Here is a 23,115-nt window from a genome sequence, read left to right on the forward strand (position 1 = left end):
TTTAGCAGAATGCTGCAACTCTGTTTTACTGTGAAGCTCCAGAAATGTTTTGTGGACTACGAGACTTCACCTGACTTTCCATCAGCGTCAGCATTTCTGTAATGCTGACAGTAATTTGACACTAAATCCATCTTTTTCCGTTGTTAAATAATATAGTGTATAGCTTCAACATGAGCTAAAATGCTGTAATGATGTTTGATATTTATCATAAAGGTCTGAAAAAAGGTCTAAAGGTCTAAATTGAGTACTGCTTATTCAAGGTTCACAACAGTGAAGGTCATTTAAAAAGAAACAACTTTAAGTCTTGTATTGCAATTTTTATTTAATTTGCTCAAACAAAACAATGTGTTAGCATGTAAGAAAAGACTAATTAACATGAGAACAGTATGGTACAATGCAGATGATAAAAGAATAAGTCTGGAAACCCATCCATGAAACTTGCTTCAGCCAAATTCATCTCTGCAAATATTCCTGCAAATTCACAATTCTTTCAGTTCCCTCAGCAGAAAACTGGGTTCACAGACAAAGATAAATGTTTCCATCAGCAATGTGACATCAACATGGAGCAGACCTCACTGCAGAGGACAAAACATATTTCCAAGCATGTAAAGAGAGAGAAGCTGCTGAACACAAACAGTCTCTTTGACATTTAAATGACATGAGGGAACACAGAACACTGCAGCCAGACTCATCTGGACTTCCAAACAGGGCTTTAGGTTCAGAAAAATCATCTCAGAGCAAAGATCATCTTTATACCCTTGTAAGCCTCATGTCTCAAAGGTTTGATTGTACTTCTGAGCTGTAAGAAAATCAACCTCACAACTATATAGAAATAAATCACATTTATGTAAAAAAAAAAGCAAACAAAGAAGATCTCGGTGCCAAGATGGTTTCTTGGTGGGGAACAGTACCAAGGTCGTTAATCTCTCCCTTCAAATCAACATAATGGAAAAAAGAAAAACAAGCAAAATAACAACTGCATGTGATCATAATGACAGTCCCTAGAGATTATTACTAGTCATCTTTATATCTTTGACATATTAAATGCAACTTCGGAACAAGGCACAAACCACATAGCTTCACAAAGATAAACTCTTCTTGATCAAAACGTTTCACCTGCCATCATGTCCCAAGGACTGAATACAGAGATGGACATCTTCCTTTTTTAGACAAAATGATATAAAAATAAGAAAGGCGACTTTGTTGAGAGTGATTATGTTTAGCAGGAGACTGCCGAGTTGAATCCTTTGGTGAGCTAGCCACACTGTTGGCGACAGAGGCTCAAAGCAACTGTTGTCAGAGTATGCTGGATTGCTCTGTGGGTTTTTGTCTTAAAGTGCAATTGATGCTGTGTAAACACTGAGTACAGGGAGCCTCTTGGCTGTGTGTTTCCATTTAAAAAAGTGGACGAGAAGATGATACAACTTTATCAACAGAGAGAGATGAAATGATCCTGCAATCTGAAAAAGATGCCAAAAACTCCAACACTCAGACCAAATGATTATGGCATCTGTACATCATCTCAGAATTTGACCCAATCAAAAGCAAATGAGAGAAACTGAAATCTCATCTTTTGTAGCAAAGCTATAACATCCAAGCCCTTGAACACAGTTGTGTTGTATGAGATCCAGATTGACAGCCAGTGATTGAATAACCTGTTGGTAGGATTTCAGGACAAAAGCACGGCATGATGAGAACAAGGCATGAAGGAGCGCTCCACTTTACACACAAGAATCAGTTTTGTCTGTGAAAACAAGCCTGACGATGTCGTGATGACGTCACCAGGTTTTTCTCTGCCTGGGCCTGGAAACAACACATTTTTTTGTAATAACCACCATTAATACATTTGTAACTGTTAACAAACAGACCACTGCTTCATAAACAATTTATTAAGCAACTGTAAAGGTTTATAAACATCAGTTGCAACTTTATAATAAACAATTGCTTAATAAGTGGTTAATAAAGCATTTCATCACTAATTAACAGTAAAATGACTATTAACTAATGTTAATTAACTATAAATTTACCATTTTTTAGTGATGGTTATTATAAAGTGTTATCCATTAATCTAGAACAGGGAGTGTGGTGTGTCCAATGAAAAGACGTTAACGAGTTGCATTTTGGGAATGGTCAGACTAGGCAGGATGTTTTCTGCCTTTCTTGATTTGATTTAGAAATATGCCTCTCAGATTAAGGTAATGCAATATCAAACTGCTGGACTGCCCCTCTAAGTTACAAATACTGTCACTGCTGCAAGGAAGCCAGAACTATGACAGTATAGTTTGAGTATTCAGACTGTATTGCCTTGTGAGCTCTCAATGTGATGTAACAATCAAGATACCATGAATTGACACTGTAAATGCAAAATCACAAAGCATCATTTTACAGCTTGTTCAGGAGATCTCATCACCTTGGAATCATTTGGATTGTTGTTCTCAACAGCCAAGCTTGTCCTGAAGACCCCACAGTCATGAGGTCTGATTGCATTAGTTCTACGGTCCCTCCTCAGGATGTCATTTAGACAACAAGAGAACAAAATTGTAAGTTGGACTTTTTATCTGTTACCTCAACATGTGATCTTTGAGCAGCAGCTACAGTATTTAGACATCAGTCTCTCAGCTCCTGACATGTCCCTCTCAGGTTGATTGAACTTTGAGCTTTTAATGAAACAAACTCAGCACTGAACTGAAGGAAATGTAGAAACAAAAGTGTTTTTAGAATAAAGTGACAGTTCCCTTATCTATGTAAATGTTAAGGATTTGACAGCGGCAGGAGAAAAAGGCAAAGAAAAAAAAGATGAAACAAACACGTCATCACTAAGCACTGGTGAAATATTAAAATGGCACATTCATGTCCTCATATGGACACCATCTCTTACACATTTGGGTTTTCCTGTGCACATTTCAAAAGGTTTATCTTATAAATGCAGTAAAACAAAGGGTAAAAAAATCAGTTCAGCTCCAATGTGGCTAAAGATACAGTATCCTTGGATTTTATAGAAAAAAATAAAAAAGGAGAGTTTTATGATTTAGAAATGTTGTTATTCCATGAAATCATGTCTTACAGTGTTGCTCTCATATTCTTTCACATCAGCCTTCAGTTTCACAGAAAATCTGCCATCAAGTCACGCAGTAACATTGTCCAACGGGGGCTCAGGAGGGCCAAAAAGGACAGACAGACACTGATAAATGTTTGGTGGTGGTGGGACTGGGGCAGGTGGGCCTTAGAATAGATGCTACACTTATTGCTTGTTATCAAACTTGTGACAGTTAATGCAATTTCGTGGCAGACTTGTGACCCTCACCGTATAGAGAAGACAACTGCACACGCACCGAACGGAGTACCTAAATATGACAAACATGACAGAGAAAAGGAGGAGAGGGAGTGTTCAAATCAAAACTGACTGGAAGGAAAAGTTCTATCTACACGTCTGGTCATGGTCAACGAGCATGATGGGCAAGTCAGCACTTTCTGTTGACAGATGAAGTTTGGTAGAGAGCTACAGCGGCTGCTCTGACAGGCAGCTACCCTCCGTGTCTCGTCCACCCGCCACTCAACAGTATGAACAAAGAAATGAGTGTATAACGTGTCCACAGAGGGAACGACACTTCTGGTTATGATTCCACAGACGAGGAGACAGACGAGAGAGCGTCCTGTGTAAAGGTTGGATTATTGAGCTACTTGATATGGCCTTAGATCTACACTGAAACAGACATGGTTGATAGATACTTTTTTTTTTCTAAATAACTTTTTCTCTCTTTTGTACATATTCAGGTTAAAATAGTATTTGAGGAAGACAAGCTTTACAGTGTCCTGCAGTGGTGGACCTCACCCGAGACTGTCAGTCCCCCATACACACTCACACACACACACCCACACACACGCACGCACGCTACCCCTATGGCATTATGGGAAAAAAAGTTTTTATTTTCCATCCCCACCTTCTTCCTGTCTCCAAACTCTCTTAACAAAACGTGCCTTCTCATAGTTAATAACAAGAGTTCTGATTCTTAGCATCGCTGCTCACTTATGGTTAATACAGTATCGTCGAAGAGTTCAATATTGTTTTTTTGTGTGTTTTTTTCTTGTTATTATAGGACAAAGAGAGAGAAATCATCTTTGCATAAAGACACTCGCTTCTTTCAGACTGTGCACTGTCCTCCAGGATGCGATGCCCTCAGCGGGAGGAGGAGGAGGAGGAGGAAGAGGAGGAGGAGGGGGAGGGGGAGGAGGAAGGGGGTTGGGGGGTTGGGGGGGGGCAGGAAGGCAGCAGGAACAGCAGCCTTCGTAGAATGAGTCACAGCTAGCAGAGTTACAAGCCTCCCACCACCACCCTGTCCGTTGTTGATCTGTCCAATGCTGCTCTGCCCCAAAATAATGTCCTCTCTCAGTATTAATATGATTATTGTCATCAGCACTGTCTCAACTGTGTTGTAGATTTTATTTTCCGCCTGTTGTATTGTCATGTCTTAAATTGACTGTGGTTGTCTGTCAGGTCACGTGGATGTAGATGTCTTGACGAGGGAGTCTGGATCCTCTACGCTGTGCTGGACTTGCCCAGCTCCTCCCTGATAGCTGAGGACACAAAGAAAAAAGACTCACTAAGTCATTTTCGACTTGAACTCAACTTCACAAAGATTAAGTAAGAATGAGGAAGCCACCTTAAAGGGTAACTCCACCAGTTTTACATATTAAAGTGTGTTTACAGGTCTTTACAGGGAGAACTACTGCATATGTGAAAAAAGTAGTAGAAAGCCTTTTGTGGCTCCAGAGGAAGCTGCGTGTAATCAGATCATGGATGTATCAAGAAAACGATTACCCCAGAAAATACCCAGCTAACTGCCAGTTTAGCGCCTGGCTAACTTGAATAGAGATAAAATGGTTTGATCCTGTGACTTTTCTAGACTTTCCAAATCTTACTGGAAAGAGTGGATCAAATTATGATGGTAAAACGAGTCATTTTACAGGGGTTGTGGCACTCAAAAAATGAATCCACCGTTTTACAGATGCTTCTTTCACAATGTAGGCTTATGGGAAAAAGTCTTTTGGGCCACAGTGCGTCACGTGATAATTACACAGTTTGGTCAGCTTCAAAGCCTGATGCTCTTCCTTGGGGCTACCCTTGTGGGTAATGTAGGCATCAGGTTTTGAGAAGGAAGACGAATGCATGGAATAAAAAGGTGATATCTCTTATGGGTCTAATGGTGTTATAGGAGTGCTTTTTAAAACCTGACACCTTCATTACCCACAATGCAACTTAGCCACTGAGTGACATCATTCGAGGCAGTTTATCAGAATTCATGCAGCTTTCTCTGGAGTTACCCTTTGTGTTATTTTAGTTCATGTTAGTTCAGTTGAGTTCATCAAATGACAACTAACAAATTGCTCCACACTGAACCTTCAGCCAGTTTGTAATCCAGCCTTGCTCATATTTAATTCCTAGTATAACTCTTGTGCAACATGACATTTGAAAGACATGTTTTGTTACTTGATATGAACTGAAAATTGGCTAAAAGTTCAACTAACAAGTAGAAGTTCATAGAAATGGTAGACCTTTCTGAGTTGAACAAGTCACTGGAGCTCTAGTGGCACTGACTTCCCTTTCTAAATGTCCAACCAGCATGAGACTGCCTCAGCCAGCTGTAGCAGTGTCAGCTGGCTCTGCTGTGCTGAAACCCTCAGACAGCTTGTCTGCAGTTTCCTGTCTTCTGCTGCAACAACATGAGTGCTGCGGCTTATTTAGCTCAAACTACAGTTGCAGTGAGTTATGAGTCATAATAATACAGTATATTTGATGGCAACAAATTAAATACTGTATGTTTCTAGACAGTTTGCACTTCTTCAGCCAGCATTTCATGTTTCAATACAATTTATTTTCTGAAAATACAAGTTATTTAAACCAGGCTGGTGGAAGAAAGGTAGGTAAAATAAAGAAATAAAAGGCAAAAAATGAGTAACTGTTGCATTGATGTGTTTAGTGTTTGATATAAAATCTCTACTAGAGAGCCGTCTGATGGCTCTGCTGGTCTTTCTGCAGGATAAAATGTTTGTGAATAGAGAGCACAGCTTTCAATGATAATTACCATCAATGAGCTCTTCTTTTAGCTTTGACAGCTCCTTCCTCATCTCATCCAGAATGTCCTAAAAAAGAAACAAAAACAGTCACATTTCCATGAAACAATGTCAGACCTCAGAGAAGAGACCAGCCAGTGTTGTGGCTCCTAGCAGCTCTCATTTCACCTCTCTGTGGACAGTCACATGACACGAAGAGGAGATGGTAACAGAGTTTCCTTTGGCGCTTTAGTTGGGTGTAGAAACTGCCAACTGGCAAAGGGAGATTCTCTTATTTAGTCTCATTTATGGATTAGCTAATCCCTGTGTAGGGAATCCCTGTGAGATTAGGGCCTAAAGACTCACTTCAGGACAACAAGATGTAAACAAAGTGACGGAGAGAGCATGTGGCTAAATTAGAGTTATAAGCCCTAAGTTTGAGCCGCTCTTCTGCCTCCAAACCACTCTAAATGACAGTGAGTACAGTGGAGAGTTTGTAGGGTGTCATCAGTCTCACAGTCCCACTGCTGTGACCAGTTGTAGTGACAGATAAGTCCAGCTTCCCTCTGAGTCCTGCCTATCTAACAGGCTCATTCACAGAGGTCAGAGGGAGGAGCTGCCTTACAACAGGACGGGTCGCTGCACACACCCACACTGCTGCGCTGGCGGACAGCACTGCATAATTAGTTCAAGAACAAAGAGACCAATGAAAATCCATCGATCAGTGTGAGATATTCACTAAACAGGTGATGAACCCCAAGATAAAAAACCACAGGCATTATCTCACTATAATCACTATATATTATTTAACATCACCATTTTTAACATGCAGGTCATTACTGAAAACCATTTTGATATGATGGACACACACAAAGTCACTATCTTAAAGCAGAATTACACACAGACCTCATTCAAAGCCCTATTTTATAATAACTGTGGAGAATTTCTGTGATCTTAATCCAGTGCATATCTGATGTCTATAATAACTTCTATTGCATATTATCTAACATATTTTGCCAAACACAGAGGTCATGTGATAATATTAGTCCCATGCAAATAACCGGTGTTTGTATTTTATGGAACATCCCTTTTCTGTTGTCAGACAACGGAACAATTATGAAATTTGACCGCAGCTCATAATGTGCTGAATGGCTGTCAGCTGCTGTGCAGTGAGATAGTCTATACTGATGTTTAAATGAGTGACAGAGGAGGTTTGGTTCCTTGGTAATACTAGGATATTATCAAATGTAGTGGTATGAAGTGTGTGGGCAAAAAAAGGAGTGAAACCCAAAAAGCTTTATCAAAAAACAAAAGAGGAAAAAGATCTATTAATGAATCGCTAACTACTGAAATGCTGATTGACATGGACATAATATCAGATGACTTCTTTGTTTGGGAATTTTACAAATGCTTTACATACATTTCATTTCAGAGTAAGAACAGATGGCCAGTACAATTATTACAAATCACAGAAAGAACCAAGCTAGTACTGGTACTGGTACTAGTACTGCAAACAGGTCTTCAGAGCTGTAGAGCAGGTCTATTCAACTACTCTTTTAGGAGGGCCAGATTTAAAAAGTGTGAGCGGCCAGACTTTAACATTCCTTCTGTCTTACACTGTATATTTCAGAAGTTGACTTTACTTTAAAAAGTCAGGAAACCCATTACTTCAGTTGTACGAGCTAAAAAGTTTTAACATCTTAAAATCATTAGTCAGCTTTACTTTGTAATTATGAGGTAATCAAAATAAAGTCACTCTGTCAGATTTGAGAGTGTACTGTGAAGCGGGATGGCACTTTGTTTCTTGTAAATTCCTTCTGCTCAAACAGCCTGGGTTTAATTTTTTTAATGAAATAAGATGTGCTTTGCAACATCCAGAACTAATGACTGGACACGAACAAAATGACCAAATGGCCCGAATGAGGTTCTTGTAGGGCCGCATTTGGCCCACGGGCCACCAGTCGAATAGGTCTGCTGTAGAGGTTTAGGGAAGAAATGACATGATTTATTGCCATCTGTAAGTACAAAAAACTTCCACTGGAATTAAATACAGTAAAGCACGCTGATAAAGCAAGTGCAGGACAAAAGGTCAAACAGGATAAACAATGTTTCCAGGTTGGACGACTGTGCAAAACAGAAAGTTGTGTTAAATGAGGAAAAGAGAGATTTTGTCTCACAGTGACACAAACTTCTTTCTTAAAATTGGTGAAAGGATGATCCAGGTGTTTACCTACCTGTTTCAATCGGTCATAGTCAACAGCTTCTGTTGGCACACCGTTGGCACTTAAGGATGCAGTAGGTGTAGGAGTGGATTTAGGTCTGTGAGGAGAGATAAAGACCACAAAATAAACTCAGTGTGAAAGAAAGAAAAAGGAGCCAAGAATGACTGGATAAAACAGGACGCTCGAGGAACAACACTGGCCGCTACATTGCTATCATGTACAGTCATAGTCAAAACATCCACTCATAAAGAACATGTTCATCATGTCAGTCTTCAGTTGCAGTGGTTTCTACAGCTCTCATGTTTCTGTGATGAATAAGTGGAACACAAACTACTTCTTCACAAAAACATTCATGAAGTTTGGTTCAGTAGTGAATTTATTATAGCTCTATATAGAGCAGACGTGCATTTGAATAGTTATTTCCTCCTAACTAGATGTCACCAGATACTTTGTGATGAAGGATAGCTCAACTTCACTTCCACAGATACAATCTAGTTTTGTGTCTTTTACTGTATCGTGTGTATTTCAGGACTGGTTGGTTGAATGGATGGATGGATGGATGGATGGATGGATGGATGGATGGATGGATGGATGGATGGATGGATGGATGGATGGATGGATGGATGGGTGGATGGATGGGTGGGTGGGTGGTTGGTTGAATGGATGGATGGATGGATGGATGGATGGATGGGTGGTTGGTTGAATGGATGGATGGATGGATGGATGGATGGATGGATGGCAGGGTGGGTGGGTGGATGGATTGATGGATGGATAGATGGCAGGGTGGGTGGGTGGACGGATGGATGGATGGATAGATGGCAGGGTGGGTGGATGGATGGATGGATGGATGGATGGATGGATGGATCGACGGATGGATGGATGGATGGATGATGGATGGATGGATGGATGGATGGATGGATGGATGGACGGACGGATGGATGGATGGATCTGATTCGTCCATATATAACTCATGTGACTAAGTTATGTATTTGCTCTACACATAAAGCCTGCAGTGCCATAAATCCAGGCTGAGAGCTGATCCTGGCCCGTGTCCCACATGTCAAGCTGTTGAAAATGCAAACTATCACCTGCTGCTGAGAGAAAACTGGTCAGGATGGTCAAGAGTCAACCAAAAACCACCAAAAAGCAAGTCTGCAATAAATTAACTTCATGAATGTTTTTGTGACAAAGTAGTTTGTGTTCCACTCATTCATCACAGAAACATGAGAGCTGTAGAAACCACTGGAACTGAAGACTGACATGATGAACATGTTCTTGTATGTAAGTGTATGTAAATGTTTGACCATGACTGAATGTCAAATTTGTAACCACATGAAATTGTACAAACTTTATTACATTAGAACATTAGACTGAAATGTTCACTGGACCATGGCTGTCTAATGTAGAGCCACAATGATTCAGCATTTTCTGATGGAATCTCTAGGTGGATAAGTCAGCCCTGAACCATCAGAACATCTTGGAAAGCTCTTTGCTCACTTTGCTTTTTGTTGCTGAGGCGTCTGCTGGCAAAAACCTCTGCAGAATTGTTTGATATAAAATACGCACATTAAGAGAATGCTGCCAAAACTGTGGTTAGGAATCAAAAATCCTGCTCATGGCATGCACACACACTGAGCACTCAGCTAGACATGCATGTGAACACACAAGCACACACGCACACACACACACGCACACACACACACACACACACACACACACACACACACACACACACACACACACATACACACAGGTCAAAGCAAACTGTGAAACTAAAGGAGAATATTTGTTAATACACATAGATATGAGGTGCATTGGGTGTCTATGTGTGCAGTCATTTGTTCTAAATATTCCTCACAGAAGTATTTGAAATCATTTGGAAACAGTTTTTTTCAGTTCACATCTTTCAATGAAACTTGCTTGGCGCAACCTGTCAGCAGCTGAGCTTCCTCACGTGTGTGAAGAAAACTTTAAGCCAGGGAGGAAGCCAGCAATTAATGAAAGAAAGACCTTGTAGCTGCACTGAGAGAGTTCCTCACTCTGTGAGAATTATCAGGGGAAAAACTCACACAGCAGCCAATCACTTTCAAGAGAGGAAGTGTGACAGGAAGGGGAAGTGAAAGAGAAGGAAACAAGCTCGGCAGCGGGTCATTTAGTAGTTATGGGCTGGAAATACTGTAAACTGGAACACGGAAATTAAGTCTGTGGTGCTTTCGTTTTATTTTTCGGCGTGTTCGCAATTTAAGATTAGAGTCACAGCTGCAGAGTTTACACTCAGTCCCATGAATGTTTGGTCGAATGTCTGTAACTCAAAAAATGTATTTGTTCAGTCTGATTTTATGCCAAAGATTGAATTAGACAGTTAGCTGTATTAAGGGGAGTCCATCCTGTTTTCTTTAACAATCTAACAGCAGTTTGGCACGCTGCCTTGAATGCTCAGTGTTTTGTCTGTAACTTCAAGCTGAAAGAACAATTTGATCCATTTTTTAAAGACGCACTATGTTGTTTTGGAGAACAATTAAAACTCAGAATTTTAATATTTACACAAGCTGTTCTCAGAGGAAAATAAGGTCCCAGAACACTGTTTGAAGCTAGAAAGGTGGCAGGGTCCGCCACATATAAACAAAGTAAAACAGTATAAATTGTGTTGTCCTTTAAGGTCAGTTTGTTTATTTAGTCATGAATAAAATCAGTCAATGAATATCTTTGTCTTCTGATTATAATGTCTTCTATAAAAATACATAGTGCTCGTTAAGAATCAACACTATTCTACAACCTACAGAAACACGCAGGGCCACGACTTCACATAGACTAACAAGTCTTAGTCTGTGAGCTCTCTGTCGGCCACATTTAAGTCACTTTTAATAAGCTGGAATCAAAAGCGCCCATCTGGTCTCCTCGTATGTGTGTGTCTGTGCATGTGCGTGCACAGACACACACACAGTGGTGCCTTATCTGTGAGTGCCTGCTGGATCTGCTCTGGCTCTCCAATGATAATACTGCGCCAAGTCTACTATGCACTGGGCGGACACTCATTTCTGTGTCTGTGTGTATGATAGGGTTGGTGCACAGTGTGTGACGCACAAATATGGATTTCCTTGTTTTACAGGAGAAAAGAGAAGAGTGTGGAGGGCAGCGAGCAGCGGACAGAGCAGCATGCAAAAACAATCAGCTGATTACATTACGCATCCGTCACACACTCAATGACTGCTTTAGAGAACGGCACACAGACAAATTATACCACATGGCACATATCAAACAACAGACGAGCAGAGCTGACCCCTGCAGGTTGGTACATTTGGAAAAGAACACAAAGACAACACAGGATTCATTCCAAACGTTTCATCCAAGCATCTAAAAATAACTCCTCTCCAACAAAACCACGTCCAACACAGCAAACCTCGATGACAAAAAGGAGATTGTTTTAAAGAAAGGGATTTGTCAAACTCTCCAGGGCCTTTTCTCTCTACCTGCTGGAGGAATCTGCTCCCATGGGATTTCTCCACGGAGACTCTCGTCTGTGTGAGCAGCAGAGACACTGACTTTACATTCTGCAGCGGATCTGTGTATGTCCCCACCCTGATGACATGGCCTTGGCTCAGTGATGTTCATGAAGCCCACTCAGCTTCACACACTCATTTTGCTACAGAACTTTTAGCCCCATTTTGACCTATACGGAGTATCTTTCAGTGGTCCTGACTAATCGCTACAGTCTGATGTGACAGATAAAGCAATATCAGCAACTATTTGGCAACACACATTATGAAGCCTTGTCTGCATTTATTCTAATTCTGTTCAATTGCACAATTTTGAGTTACTTTAGGTGAATATTTCAATTTTCTCCCTCTCTACACTTTTTACCCCACTACAGTAATTTGATAACTTTAGCTACTAGTTACTTTGCATATTACATGCTGCGTTAGAGAAAAAGTGGCTGGATATAAAAAAAACACAGACTCCCACAATGAGAAAAATGCTGAACTTTGGACCCAATAATGGCCAGGCTGATAATCGGCCGACCCATAGTATACATTATATACATACATTTTACTTTTACTTTACTTTACTTTACTGTACTTTTGATACTTCAGTAGATGTATGGCCAGAAATTACTTTTGATACGTAAGTACATTTAATATCAGATACTTTAAAACTTCAAGTACTATTCTAATTTGTGACTTTCACTTTTATCGCAGTAGTTTTTTAAAACGATATCCTTACTTTTACTCAAGTACGACTATAGCTTTTTTTTACAGTACTGTAATTGTGAGCATATTTTAGTTTTACATTTAATTAGAAACTTCCAGATTCCAAAATCTGTCGACTGGAGTTGAGGAATAACACTACAGACAAGGAGTTGATGAGATGATTTTAAGATGTATGGAGGACAACATGTGCGAACAGATGTGTTCCCAGTCTCTAAGTCGATCCTAGATCGTCAAAACATCTGAGGAAAAAATATGCTGTAGTAACAACTCTACATGTATCAATGAGCTTATGTCCTTTAGAGATGCGAAACCTCCTTGATACTAACAGCTGAAGGTCACCCGAAGTTAGCAGCCAAACTGGGGAAAGCATCATTTAGAAAGTACATAGAAGGCTTGTGTATTTGTGACGCATTCATCCAATCAAAAACGCTGAAGATAAATAAAAACTATTAGCCTTAAATCAGTAGCCTTAAGAACCGCTTAACTAAATGTGAAACTACTCTGTTCTTCATTTGCAGACCGAAACCTCAGCCTTGAGTTGGTTGTGTGATGTACATCCAACGTGCACATGAAGGCGACATAAGCTTTAGTGATGTTAGCCAGCGATGAACGGCCCAGCAGTGCATCATGCTAAAGCTAGCTGATGCTTATGTTTTAATAAGCCCCCATAGTCTCATTTACTGGGTTTAGTAGCTTTGCTGCTAGCATTCAGATGGGCAATAAGCATGTATAATGTGGTAGATCAAATACACTTTTGAAAAATTTAACTTCTGAACCATTTTAGGGTATAAAAAGTACTTTAAGTGCAATAATACACCAACGTGTAATAAAACCCACATGTTGAACAGAGGAGAGGGAGACACTGTACCTTCCAATGACTGGAGATTTGCTACCGTTCATGGTGCTTGTTCTTTCCCATGGCTTCCTGGGCATGTCTGCAGAAAAACAGAACAAAAACACAGCAGAATGATGAAAACCAAACTCCTCTTATCATATGACAAAAGGTTAAGCTATTCAGTAATTTAAATTCTCCTATAGGCCTAATCGTCGTTAAAATAAGTAAGAAGTAAACTTCCAATAACTTTAAATCAGCAGATTTGCTGTGATTCCATGGCAAGAAAACCGTAACTAGATTAATGCTAACTTGGATCCTCGTCGTCTCTGTTGGGAAGATGCATATTAATTCCAGTGTAGCTGCTGATGTTTCCCTTCCAGTCTTCTGACTCTGACACTCACCTGGTGTGCTACAGGCTGACATTTTGGGGGTTGTGTTGATCTCGCCCTCGTCCTGTGGGACAGACAGTCGAGGTTCAAAGGTCAAAAATGAGTCAGACTCAGAGGGGGATAATCAGGTATAATGGATATCTTTTAGACAGCAACAGTCAGGAGGACAGTCAAGACACAGCTAGCTTTTGATTGTGTTTAAATTTAAACCCTAATCTTCAGGCCAAACACTCCTGCAAATACACAGAACGCTGTGAAATAATAAAGGGCTAAATGAAATCCCTTATAACACCAGCCATCTATGTGTACTTACATTTCTTTTTATTGAGGTGTATTTTTCAACAGCAGAAAACACGTGAAACATGCACCATGACAACATGTGAAAACATCTTTAATGCTGTTGAGATTAATATATAAAATAAAATAAAACCCAACACTTCTGGCAGATGTTTCACTTTAAAAGCCTCCAAGGAAAGGGAGGGATTAGGCCTTTTGAGCTGCTGAGGACTTTTAATGTTCATAACATAACATCCAAGCACGAAGTATTGAGTTTTGATGACATGAGCTTACAGCTGATGAAAATAAACAGTGGAACTAGCAAATAGCAAAGTGGAACTGATGACTAAATGAAACCAGCATTTGTGTTAGAAGATAGAAACTCAGAGCAACATTCTGGTGAGTATCACATGTTGTGATGATGCAATTAGGATGGAATTAATATAATAAACAGGAAACAACAACAGGGAAATATCTCACTAAATATCTGATACACTTACACACACATACAAATAAAGGCGAACATAAGCCTGAGTTCAATAAAAGAATGTTTTTCTCTCCAGTTCAGGTAAGTATTTGAGACTTTTAGTAAATGACAACGATGATTACAGATTGGAATGTATTACATGACATCCACACAAGACACAACTATCACACAGATAAAGCACTGAGTGACTCTTTTCAGAGAGGAATGTAGTGAATGTAGTCGACCCCGTGCAGCCTGGACACACTGAGGAAACCGTGTGTGTTATCTCACAGAGGAGCTACTGTGTGATGGAGCAGTGAGTGGGACGGAATGAGGTTTTGGACGTAAATCAAACAACATGAAGATATCAAAGATATGAGAGAAGACAGACTTACTGATCTCTGGTCAGGTTCAGGTGATGAGCCCTTCTCTGCAATTCTTCTCCTGTGGGACACAAAGTCAGGGTTCACTCTCATGTTGAATAATGACAAGTTGTCATCAACCAGAGCTCAAGCTATTTCGGTCTTAACTCAAGGTTTTGAGTAAAGCTGTCTGTGGCCGTCTTTCCTTCAAATTGCTGCATTTCAATGAAAACCCACTTTTACATTTTCAGCACAGTGCAGTTTATTTTCATCTGCTATTCTTGAAATTCAGCAAATACCTCCATATAATGTAAGAAAAAAGTAAAGACAAATGGGATCTGATGAGTGTTACCAGAAAGATGTCACCTCAAAATAAATAAATGAAATTAAGAGAAAAAATAAGAACCAAAGAATGATTATTTTAAAATTCCGAAAAAGAAATGAAACAAGATGAGTAATTCAGCAGAAACGGTGGGTATATATGCTTGAGATACATTTAAGCCAACAATAACATGTGATGTGACTCTACCTCCTGGCCAATAGAGCGCTCATCTCCTCCATAAGCCCTCCTCCACCAGGCAGAGGGCCGTTGCCTCTGGCTTCAGATTTGGCCCCTGCGGCCCCCAACATGGCTGCTGCCAAGGCTGCCCCTGCATCATCACTCTGAAGGGATACGAGCAACATCTAAGTTAATTTTACAAGTTCTTTACAATCAGTGGGAAGAATTAACACTAATTTCAGAATAATACAAGAATTGAAGTATCAGAAAATATAACCTTAAATATTGAAAAATGCAAATATGTAGTTGATGTCTGTACTTTTCATCATATACACACAAGCAGACATGCAGGGCGGCGTAAACCTCCCCTGAGTCTGAGATGAGATGTGACAGATGGTGACTGTGTGTATGTGTGTGTGATCATGCATGAACATGAAGTGCGTGCATGCATGTTTCAGTGACGTGACTCTTTGAGATTATGTATGCAGATGATGCATGAGGGCTGTTTGTGTGTTGGCAGTGTTTCTTTAAAAACAAAAAATAAAAATATCAGGAAAATATAGAATTGTGTGTGAGCGTACACAGCTAATCACCTTCATCATGCATCAGTGACCTTTAACTTGTAAAGTGTAGATGTGTATATATATATATATATATATATATATATATATATATATATATATATATATATATATATATATATATATATATATATATATACATATATATACACATCTACACTTTACAAGTATATATACATGAGAGCTATGTGAGTATAGACATGGATTGTCAAACCTTCCATTGATCAAATAACCAATGAGGCGCTCACCCTTGGCACTTTGCGCAGCTTGGCTCCGGCGAGTGCAGCGGCCAGACCTGAGATGGGGCGGTCCTCCGCAGGAGAGAACAGTCCGGCGGGAAGGGGAGGCGCTGGGGGTGGGAGTGGGGCTCCGGGAGGAGGAGGTGGGCCTGGTGGAGGAGGGGGTGTCCCGCCTGGGGTCAGTGTAGGAGGGAGTGGAGGAGGTGGGGGTGGGGGAGGGTGGCCGGATGGGGTGGTGGGGGTGGCGGCTGGGGTGGCGGCCGCTGAGGTCACAGTGGAGCCGGGTGGCAGGGGTGGAGGTGGGGGAGGGGTTGGGGTGGCCAACCCTGGGGTCTGCACCACGTCTGTTAGGGGGGGAAGGGATAGAGGATGGGGGATGGGCGAAGACACAGGGAGGGAAAATTTAATTCAAACTGTCATTTTTTAAAAAAACATTCAAGAGAAAAAACTACATGGAAACTCTAAACTGAGCCTGAATTCAGTTCATCATTAAACCTGACACTGGATCTACCTGCTCACTGTTAATCTGTGTTGAGGGACACGTCTGTAGACTGGATTAGGATTACTGAATTCACTCATTTTCCAAACACACCCCTAATTCCAAAAAAGCTGGGATGCTGTGTAACTTGTTAATAAAAACAGAATGCAATGATCTGCAAATCCTTCCATCCGTCCAACATTCAACTGAATACAGGACGAAGACAAGACCTTCAATGTTCAAACCGAGAACACTTAAATTTGATACAAGCGACACATAAAGAGAGAAGATCCACAGCATCCCAACTTTGTCTTGGATCATTGGACATTAACTTTAGCATCGACTGGTTTCACTTTGGAAGGAGAGTCAATTTTCTTGTACATCTCTTTCTATCTGCTTCCTGTCAAATGCTCCTCTTCCATACATCAGTGCATTATTTAGCAGTTGATATACCTGTTAAAACCCGAACAGCACAGCAGCATCAAACTGCGTTTCAGCCTGATTAAGCGCCTTTGTCATCACGTTTGAAGTACAATGATGGTGGATGCCATTTTCAAATGAAAGAACATGGAACACACATATAAAGTATGACAGCATGCCACATCATATCACAGCAAATCTGATTTTATCAACATGCAGCGTTAGTGAGTAGTAGTGATAGGGTTTGTAGTGACTGAGGAAACTCACAATAATTAAAATGATATACAATAAACATCAGTTTATTAAAAGCCCAACCTCCCCTGGAAGGTGTATGTTGAAATAAAAAATGGCAGAGACAAAACAATCAACACTGAGCATTAAATCACGGACACACACTCTGAATGACACACTCAGAACACACAAGGATGGATCTCAGGCAGCCGTCATATTGAGGTAAATAACATTTAATAACTGCCTAAATATGACAGACATCTTATCTGATAGGCTGACAAAAGACGATCACATTTGTAATCTAATCAACTAAACCAGTCTTGTCCTTTTTATAAAGAATAAGAATAAGATTCCTTTACATCTGATGATGATAATAATCGTGCTGCTCCCATTTCTCATCATAGACTTTAATCCCTGATCAATAATCTGTGACGGACTGTGACCATCCTGTGCTGTGATCAATATTAAACTAGTCCCTTCCAGTTTGATGATGCGTGAGGTCAAAGGTCAGTAGAACACCTCCTGTGGCTAATAAGAGAAATGTCAAGGGATAAAGGCCAGTGGAGCGCTGGTGTGCATGAAAATACTGCTGGGTTTATTTTAAGAGTAATTTGAAGTTCAAAATCTATAAATGATCGAGCAAGAACAACTGAGGGTAACACTTTATAATAAGCATCATTAATAAGTGAAACATTTATATGTCATTTAACTTTATTTAATAGTTTGTTCACTGGCAACAAACACTGAGATACTTTAAACACCTTCTATTAAGCAACTGTAAAGGTTTATCAACATCAGCTGCAACTTTAAAATGGCCACCAGATGAACTACACAGTATTAATTAACCATTTACAAAGTATTATAAACATCAGTTGCAACTTTACAATACACAACTGTTAAATACATGTTTTATAAAGCATTTCTTTGTTAAGAGTAAAATAAAAATGAACTTAAGTTTAATAAATTATTGTTTTCCATTTATTAATGATGGATAGTATAATGGTTATTATAAGGTGTTACCCAACTTAGAGCACAAATTTGAGCACATTAATATTCATGAAATATAAGGAGATATACCAGAAAACTTTGAAATGTTTGCTGTCGTTTCCAAATTTGGAAACCTTACTTTGGGAAATCAATTAGAATACTGTTAACACCTACATGGTAATGACAATTTGTTCATCATAAGTTTGATTGACTGCACTCTGACTACACGAGTTGCAGCAAAGAGCCAAATGAGGGAAAATCAAACAGCAAAATGTTCAACAGAGGCGAAAAAAAAGGCTGAATTTTGGTTAAGAGATGGATTGACAAGTGAAAAACGATCCAGAGATGAAAAACCAGTCAGTGATCGGTATCCATGTAATAACAGATTGCTATCAAATGGACAGACATGCCACACTGAGAGACCAGACATGTTTCATATCTAATGAACAGTCAGCCAGCCAAGACCTTTAAGCAGCAGGCACATGGACATACATGCACTTTATGAGACTGACAAAGAAGTTAGACAGGTCTGAACGAGATCCCAGAAAAGTCACCAAAGCAGCTGTTGTGATGTCAGGCTGCCTATCAGCCTGTATCATGGGTCTCACTTTTTGCTGAGGCCAGTTCAGTAGGAAGGTAACAGATCCAACAGCCCCCTATTAGTGTGTGAGTCAGTGGTGAAAGGCAGAGGGGAGAGGCAGTGAGAAAGAGAGACATGAGTCCGGACTGGAGGCCTTACCCTGGGGCTGGGGTTGACAGGTGGAGCCCCACTGTGGCAGGTGGGGCTCTGCGCCTGTAGCTGTGTCCGGCTCCCCCGGCCCCGACAGGCCCAGGCCCAGGCCCACAGGGAGGGAGAGGTGCTCAGCAGAGGCAGAGGTGGCGGCGGCTGCAGCAGCAGGGGGTGCTGTGGAGGGAGAGGGCACACCAGGAGCCTGGGATGAGGAGGGGGGAGACGAGACGGAGGAGGAAGACGGAAGGGGAGCTATGGGTGAGGAGAGAGGGGGCGTGGCAGGTGGGGGAGGTGGGGTGGGGCAAGAGATACCGATAGGGGTGTGACTGTATGGGATGGTCACAGGAGAAGGTGCGGGGAACATGGGCGGGCCGTTTGGGGCCGGCGAGGGCGGCTTCTGGCTGAGAGGGGAAGGTGCTGCGATGGGGATGAGCGGCCGTGGACCGGCAGCCTTCCCTGGGGGGCTGCTTATCATGACAGGGGGTGAGGGGGGCAGGGGAGTGAAGTTGCAAGCTGACCACACCACAGACTTGGGTGGTGGAGGTGGGGCTGGGGTGGGAACTGGAGCGGGAGCAGGAGGCGGGGCTTGAGGAAGGGCTTGCTGTCGCCTCGGTACTGTGGCGTAGTGAGGCAGGACTGGGTGGAAGGCAGAACCGAGTGAGGTGGCGAATCGGGAGGCTGAATGCCTTAGAGGTGGGGTTGGGGGAGTGGTGGAGGAGGGTGACGGCGTCCCAGGAGCTGGGTAGTTGGGTGTGGATGGAGATACAGGTGTGGAGGACGTCCTGTTGTACTCCTGAGGCGTGGGAGTGTACAGGGTACTTTCGAATGCTAAATATGCGCCACGTGAATGGACAAACCAAGGACAAGACAGGACAGAAGGGAGGGAGCGACGGAAGGAAGGAAAGAAGGCCGGAAGGAAGCAGCCGTCATGCACACAGAGGGGAAAGACAGCAGGTCAGGAAAGAGAGAAGGAAGGAGGGAGGGAGGAAAAAAGAGAAGGGGGCAGATGAAGCAGGAAAAACCAGCACAGAGCTTTACCAAAGTTTTTTTCCAGGTTCTGTGTATTTTCTCGGACTGAGGTGATGCTACTGTGTTAGTGGACAGGTGTTAGCACTGTGACAGCGCCAGAGACACAAAGCTTTCATAGTGTTGTTCGCGCGAGAAAAGAGGGGGAAACAAATGGAGGAAAATCAGAGGAGCAATAGTTTACCATGTAGCACACAGCCATAGAAAAGTAACCAAGTACTGTAGATGCAACTCATCAGCAACGTCATCAAGCCTGCTCAATCTGCAGAGGGACATCAGATCATATGAAGAATTCAGCCACATTTACCCAACAAGCACCCATTAATACAGAGCTTATCAAACCAAAGGAAGCCAGTAAAATATTTAACAGTTGAACCTGTACACAGAGTAACTTAACTCTGGATCCAAAATCCCTTTCAAACATGAAAACAAACTGCTCCTAAATTAAACTGTGTGTGTACATGATCCTCTTGGTCTCTTTGCCTGATCTGTTTGAGTGAGCTTTTGAAACCCAGTTGAACTCTTTACAAGTATGATCATCCTGTAAAGTTCCTGGTAGTCAGCCCTCTTGTCTTTACACCTGGTTTGTGGCAGGACATTGCTGAAAATGAATTGTAAAGAAGACGACAGTACATTCATACACAGATGTCTTTCATCCAATCAAAGTTTAGTTGGCACCCTGACACCTGGGAACTTATGCACAAATGAAGACTTGCAGCTTATCTTTGACCTTGTCCAGACTGCCAGCCCATTTGTTTATTGGCACATCCAGATTGTATCTTCACATCAGTCTTGACACCAAAAAAACATGCATGAAATTGCAGGTGGCTATTTAGTGGAGATCACTACACAAAAGAGCATACCAGGTTGAACACGGGCCGAGTCATGTTTTTGTTTCAGCTGTTAAGTCTAAGAAAATTTTCATTTTGATGTAAGCTCGACATTAAACTTTTCAATCTCGCCTCACTTCACTTCACAGATCTAGGGATGGCAACTTTGGTCCGTCTGTCGGTCCAGACTAAAATAACTAAACATCTACTTGATGGATTGACATGAAAATTTGTACAGACATTCATGGTGTCCTGAGGGTGAATCACACTGACATGAGCGATCCCCTGACTTGGCATCTCATGCCAGCACCATGTCAAAACTTAGATTTTCCCAATCTTTGGGTTCTGACCTGCACAACTAATGACACCCTCATCAGCCTCAGCTGTACATTAGGTTTAGTGCTCATTTGCAAATACACTAAACTATGATTGAGAACCCTGGTAAACATTATACCTGCTTAGCATTAGCATGTTAGCATTGTCATTGTAAACAAGCTTGCATACTGCTATTTACATTTAGCTCAGTAGTAAATCCAAATACAACCTAAAATAAGTGCTCTGGCGGCTGATATCTTCTGTGAGGTGTTGTTGTTGATGATAGTGCAAGTGAACCCTTCTGGCCAACATCAGACCCTGTTCTCATGAGTCTACTACAGCAAATGTTACTGGCATCTTGTGTAACGTCATAGTTTTGCCTCATCCTTTTCTGTACATTTCCAGTACAGTGGGTAGTGTTGGGGTTGGTTAGCAGTGCCAGGTTCGCATTTTACCTGAGTCACTTATGGAAGGGACAAATAATTGAAGCTCTGTTTGGTTTTGTTGGTAGCCTCATTGTTACTTTTAATCCTTACTATCTTAAACTTCTTTTTAGTTCGCTACACCCACCTCTCAACTTCACAGATCTTCCTATGTTGTTTTTAAAGGAGCGGCTGGGAGGACTTACTGTCTGACATCATTTAAAAGTGTTAACTTTGTCCTAAATCCCTCCTCTGTTTTATTGTGTGTTTATCCCAGTTGAGTTGAGCCCTCTCTAACTAATTACCTTGATTGTGTTTTTGCTACTCTTACGCTTAGTGTAGCCTGGACGGTGTTGTATGGAGCCATATGTTTTGTGTGTGTGTGGGGATGGTGTACATGTGTTAATCCTCTGGTCACCTTCTGCTCCACTTCCCCTTGCTTGTGATGTAATTCTACACATTCCTGCAGTCCTTATTCTCATGACTGGATTTAATGTTTTTTGCACTGACATAATATTCAGACTTCTATTTCTTATACAGTTAATTGCATGTTCTTCTGGGCACAGTTTCTGTCTTATACTTAATGCTATATGGTTGAAGGGATATGTCCATTACACCTTTTTTCCCTTCTTGCAGAGCGCCTAAATCACACAGCAACTCACAGACTGGGTTCAGATCTGCACATACAGATGCATGCATAATCAGATATAACACACTCATTTTCTTTCTCACATACACACCACCACCTTGACCTGATGGTGCGAGGTCAGACACACACACACAAACGTAGCAGGAACAGTACTGCAATTCACATGAACACCTAACCAGCAGTCACAAGACAGATGAACGGATGGATTCATCAGACTGCCTGGCTCTTTTGCAACGTTTTTTTTCTTCTCCCGGCTGAACATTTTGACAACTCATGCTGAAGTTACCATTTAACCTCTTCTAACTGGAGTCAACATTCATTTCAACTTCCACTCCACTACACACCCAATTTTTCTCTTATACATCTCTTTTACAGTAACCTGTTCAGTTTGTGTCTTCCTCTGTCTTCTACTAATGTTTCCATCTTTGTTTCCATCAACCCACTGCTCTTCACCACTACCACACTACTCATCCTCTTCTTCTTTCACTAAATTCTGACCTTTTTCCTCCTTCTTCATCAGTCCACCACCCCCTCGTATTTCTCTCTCTCGCTCTCCGTCCCTCTGTAGCTCTGGGCGGGTCATGTGACAGAGAGGCCCCAGCTTTGCTCTGCCATTCCACAACAATCATCACACCATCGGAACACGCTGATTACATGGAGAGCTGGACACGTGCACACAAGAATATTAAGCGCACATGCACACACATGAGAAGACGTCAAAGCCATACTGCAGCCAAGCTCCTCTGAACCAAACCAACGAGACTGTAGGGAGAAACTCCAACATAATAAAGCAGGAACAAACAAGCAAAAGCATGGTGGTCAAGTAGATCCACCAAACCCCCTTAAATAAAAAAATATATTTAACAGAAAAAACATACACCTGTATGTAACATCCATAA

At 41.3% G+C, this 23,115-nt stretch overlaps 1 protein-coding gene across 2 annotated transcripts in view; it reads right to left on the reverse strand.

Moving 5' to 3' along the window:
- Nucleotides 1-302: 302 nt before the first annotated feature.
- enah (ENAH actin regulator) overlaps nucleotides 303-23,115 on the reverse strand; it is a 145,138-nt gene continuing 122,325 nt past the window's right edge. The window contains exons 6-14 of one of the 2 annotated variants that reach the window (XM_073493552.1): nucleotides 18,984-19,148; nucleotides 16,138-16,472; nucleotides 15,339-15,472; nucleotides 14,843-14,891; nucleotides 13,718-13,769; nucleotides 13,350-13,416; nucleotides 8,286-8,370; nucleotides 6,084-6,141; nucleotides 303-4,575 (exon numbers count right to left, since the gene is read on the reverse strand). In XM_073493552.1, coding sequence (XP_073349653.1) covers nucleotides 4,538-4,575; nucleotides 6,084-6,141; nucleotides 8,286-8,370; nucleotides 13,350-13,416; nucleotides 13,718-13,769; nucleotides 14,843-14,891; nucleotides 15,339-15,472; nucleotides 16,138-16,472; nucleotides 18,984-19,148 — 983 coding nt within the window. In that variant the 3' untranslated portion in view covers nucleotides 303-4,537. The remainder of the gene's footprint in view (nucleotides 4,576-6,083; nucleotides 6,142-8,285; nucleotides 8,371-13,349; nucleotides 13,417-13,717; nucleotides 13,770-14,842; nucleotides 14,892-15,338; nucleotides 15,473-16,137; nucleotides 16,473-18,983; nucleotides 19,149-23,115) is intronic. The other variant, XM_073493553.1, reaches the window with a different exon arrangement.

This window comes from Pagrus major, chromosome 22 (assembly GCF_040436345.1).
Source record: "Pagrus major chromosome 22, Pma_NU_1.0".
Lineage (NCBI taxonomy): Eukaryota > Metazoa > Chordata > Actinopteri > Spariformes > Sparidae > Pagrus > Pagrus major.